The sequence below is a fragment of the Erigeron canadensis genome, chromosome 5 (genome assembly GCF_010389155.1).
Source record: "Erigeron canadensis isolate Cc75 chromosome 5, C_canadensis_v1, whole genome shotgun sequence".
Taxonomy (NCBI): Eukaryota; Viridiplantae; Streptophyta; class Magnoliopsida; order Asterales; family Asteraceae; genus Erigeron; species Erigeron canadensis.
Genome location: NC_057765.1, coordinates 6,621,160 through 6,624,948, shown reverse-complemented (window position 1 = coordinate 6,624,948; position 3,789 = coordinate 6,621,160). Strand labels below are relative to the sequence as shown.

At 34.8% G+C, this 3,789-nt stretch overlaps 2 protein-coding genes across 2 annotated transcripts; both read right to left on the bottom strand.

Annotated features, from left to right (window-relative positions):
- Positions 1-730: 730 nt before the first annotated feature.
- Positions 731-2,211, bottom strand: LOC122598829 (ankyrin repeat-containing protein NPR4-like). Its single transcript, XM_043771315.1, has 2 exons — positions 1,809-2,211; positions 731-1,366 (listed from the first exon to the last, which is right to left on the bottom strand). The coding sequence occupies exons 1-2, from the start codon at positions 2,139-2,141 to the stop codon at positions 746-748; spliced, it is 954 nt and encodes a 317-aa protein (XP_043627250.1). The 5' UTR covers positions 2,142-2,211; the 3' UTR covers positions 731-745.
- A 318-nt stretch (positions 2,212-2,529) lies between these two features.
- LOC122601093 lies at positions 2,530-3,048 on the bottom strand. Its single transcript, XM_043773865.1, has one exon. It carries the CDS (start codon positions 3,046-3,048, stop codon positions 2,530-2,532), a length of 519 nt encoding a protein of 172 aa, XP_043629800.1.
- Between the last annotated feature and the right edge of the window lie 741 nt (positions 3,049-3,789).

Here is a 3,789-nt window from a genome sequence, read left to right as displayed (position 1 = left end):
TGCAACTCGAAGGGTTGTCGGTAACGAAGGCCTCAGACGAAATTAAATGATAAAATCAATTTCCTATAAATAAGGGATTTGATCCCATCAATAAGGTCGGTCAAAAATAGGAAGTTGTTGAAGTCCACGAAAAGGGGGAACCCTAGAATGAACCTAGACTATTCCCTAGGACGAAAACCCCTATATAAATAAGGTAAAAAAAGACCTTGAGGGGGGAGGATCACATACACGTATACGATCATACATAAATCAAACCTATCTTATTCGATTGGCGTAAAGAGGCTAGAATTCTATCTTTGGGGAATCGTCTACGAATAACCTTAAAACTCCCATCACCATTTACTTAACCCGACCGCGGCTTAGTGTACAATCACCTATGTTGAAGAGGGGCGGTACCAACACCATCCCTATGTTGAAAAGGGGCGGTACCAACACCAATCTTTGAACAATATATATACCTTTTGTACATTCTGACGGTATCAGGCCTAGCTTGTTTTTAAAGCAAAGCAGATAAAATGTTACCTATGAGAATTCTTAAAATGGGATACAAATGTATACAAGCAGCCCAATAAAAATAGTAGTACATTGAGCAATGAACAGTAATCCTTAGATTGAGTAAACCACACCTAATAGCAACATAATAAACATAAATATACATTGATCTTTATTATACAGATACATAATCCAAATAGATACTAACACACTTCAAACAATTACTTCACTTGTCTAGCAGAAGATTTAACATTTACAACCGCTTATTATTGGTGTAAAGTACACGTTTCCCGGTATTAAACAGGTACCTAGAATCAAACATGGAACGAAACATATCCATCACAAAAGGATATTGTAATGCAGCAAATATGATGACCGGTATAGCTGCTAATACGCTGATGACGATCGGTAGCCATTTGTATGTGTTCTTATAAATCACAAAGAAGCTGGCAGCAAAGGTGATCATCATGGCCGCCACAGACATAAATAGTGCCACAAGACCTATCATTAGCTTTCCAGGCATTGCGTACAAGAAATCACGTTGACCATGCGGAGATGTGAGGATTGACAAGAACACTAGGAGTGAAGTTGATGAAGTAAACAAGGAAAATGCATCTGCTATTATGAAAACCAAGAAACTAGCGTCACGATGGAAAATAGGAATCCCAGTGTCTTGGTTGTTGCCACCAGGAACTGTGAAAACAACTGCAAATGCTACGGTAATTATAAGGGTGGCAACCACCATGCAATCTCTTGTCCATTTCAAGCCTTTGGAAACCAACTCTTTGTTATTCTCTGAGAATATCTCATAGGGCGTTTTACCATCCTTGTTCTTTAAATTTCTGAATGCAGGCGGCACCATCTTCTCTACCTCCTACATAAAAAAAAAAAACTTGTCAACACTAAAGCATTATTGTTAATTTTCATAACAATGTTAAGTTTAGCAGTGTGCGGAATATTAACAACTCGATCTAGATGCATATATGCTTTTATTTGCCATAGAATAAGGGTTATATGGTCACAAAAAGGTTATAGACATCATGTCTCCAAGAAAATTGTTGGTGGTTGTGGCAACGTCAAATAATGTAAGTAATTGATGTAAAGGTATGTAATTTAAAAGAGATAATGAAAATATTATAGAAAATAAGATACTGGCGATGTAATTTATTTATTAAAGGCAATTTAGACAATTTATTTATCACAAAATGGTATATAATTTTTAGTAGTGCACTTCGATTATCTAGCTAATCCTCTTTTCTAACTTGCTTTATAGCAACACTAATGAGGCAGATTAAAATATGGGGGTGAATATGTACCTTATACCATAGTAACTCTCGTTGCATTAGTATAGATGCTCCAGCCACCGTTTGAAGTTGTGTTGTATCATTTGAGGTCATCGCAACTAAATGAAGAATATTGTTGTTATTATCATCAAACCACCTAGATATTCGACTATTTTGGGAGCCGGTTTCATACAATAGATTGTATATTTCTTTGTTACGGCGCATAATAGCAATGTGAAATATTGTCATCTCCTCATTGTTTCTCTTATTGATGGTTGTGGGAAACATTCTTAGAAGCTCAATTACAAATCTGGTGTTGCCCATTTCTGCAGCGGTAAATAATAGTTGCCCAGAATTCATATCCATTTCTTGAACTTCTCTCTCGTCGTTTATGGGGTACAATTTCAAAAGGCTTTGTACTAATTTCAAAGCTTGATTTTCCATTTCATCAAGAGACTTTTGCTTCGCATGAAAGAAAGCAAGAACTATCCTCCAAATCATATATGCTCCAGTTTCTGTTTTGTTAATTGCATGTGGCTTTCGAGCCAAAACATCTAATGAATCAAAACACGTCTTGAAACTGGTTTCGGCAATCGGGTGGTCCTCAAAGACTTTCAATGCAATATCTGACATTTAGTTATAGAAGAGATCATGTAAAAATGATGTGCCATATAAGAAGAAAAAGAAAAAGGTAATTAAACTTGTATGTATATGTTATGACAAAACTTAAATTTCGATGTTGAAAATATACTACTCATATAGTCGTATCAATGCAAAATTTAATTTTCTTACCAAACAAATCACCATGAATGCAACTCAGAAAAAAATGACACCGTTCAACCTGTCCCCAAAACGGAAGGGGCGTCTTCTCAAGAACATTATAGAAATGCAACGTCATGTCATGATTTCCATTAACGGCACACGTTTCCAGTGCTGCCAAAGTTACCGTAGGGAATATGCTCAATAGGTCTTTGTGCTTATTCAATATTACCTTAAACATATGAACTTTTCCTTTTACGGCTGCAATCATGTAAGCCGGGTCACCGCTGTCATTTCTAATTTCCAGGTTCTCGATTTCCATCATATCTACTAGCTTTTCTACGAAAACTTCACCCTGCTTTGTAGCTTCAGCTCTTACGGCAATATGAAGTGTTGTGTCACCATTTGGAGTGATAGCATACCGTACCAACTCCGGATGTCTGTCAAGGATGACCTTTGCTGCTTCCCAATCACTAGTAATTGCTGCCTCATACAACGGAACACAAATCTCCATATACGCTTGTTTACTCTCTTCACGTAATAATTACAAAAAAAAAAAACTTGTTAGATAGATTACCATTATATATTTATGTAATTTAAAGGGTGAATATCATATACTCGTATCCCCTTATTAACCTTCTAAATAACATATATAACCAACTAAATAACACAATATCAAATACACCCAACCTAAATATTAAAATGCTCATATTTACCCATTTCATTAAAAATTTAATAAAAAACAAATTCATGCAATTAAATTTTCATCTTGCTTCACCAAAAAGCCTTGCACGAAGAAAAGAAGGGATATATGAGTTATTGTGTTCAACAATAGAATTGTCTGTTTTTCAACTCTTCACATGTTGTAGGTTGCTTTCACTTTCTAATTTCCATTCCCAATTACAGTTTCTTGAGGGTATAATCAATTTTACCTAATATAATAGTTTAGCAAACTATTTTTGCTGGAAAAAAAAGGTAAAACGCATTGAAAAACTAAACTCTCAATTATTTGTTGACTCTCATTCTTGCTTTTTAATCATTTGCAACTCCATGTCAGGTTCTATCAACGATACCACCGTTCGTGATGGCTTCTCAATTCCAATAATGGTCAATTAAATTAATTTATAGTTTTATACCTATTTAAATAAATGAAGTTTTAATTAACTTAATATTAAAATTGATTAAATGGGTATGTATGATAAGTTTTAGTGTTTAAATTGGACATATGTGATATTATCGTATTTAAGTGGGTATA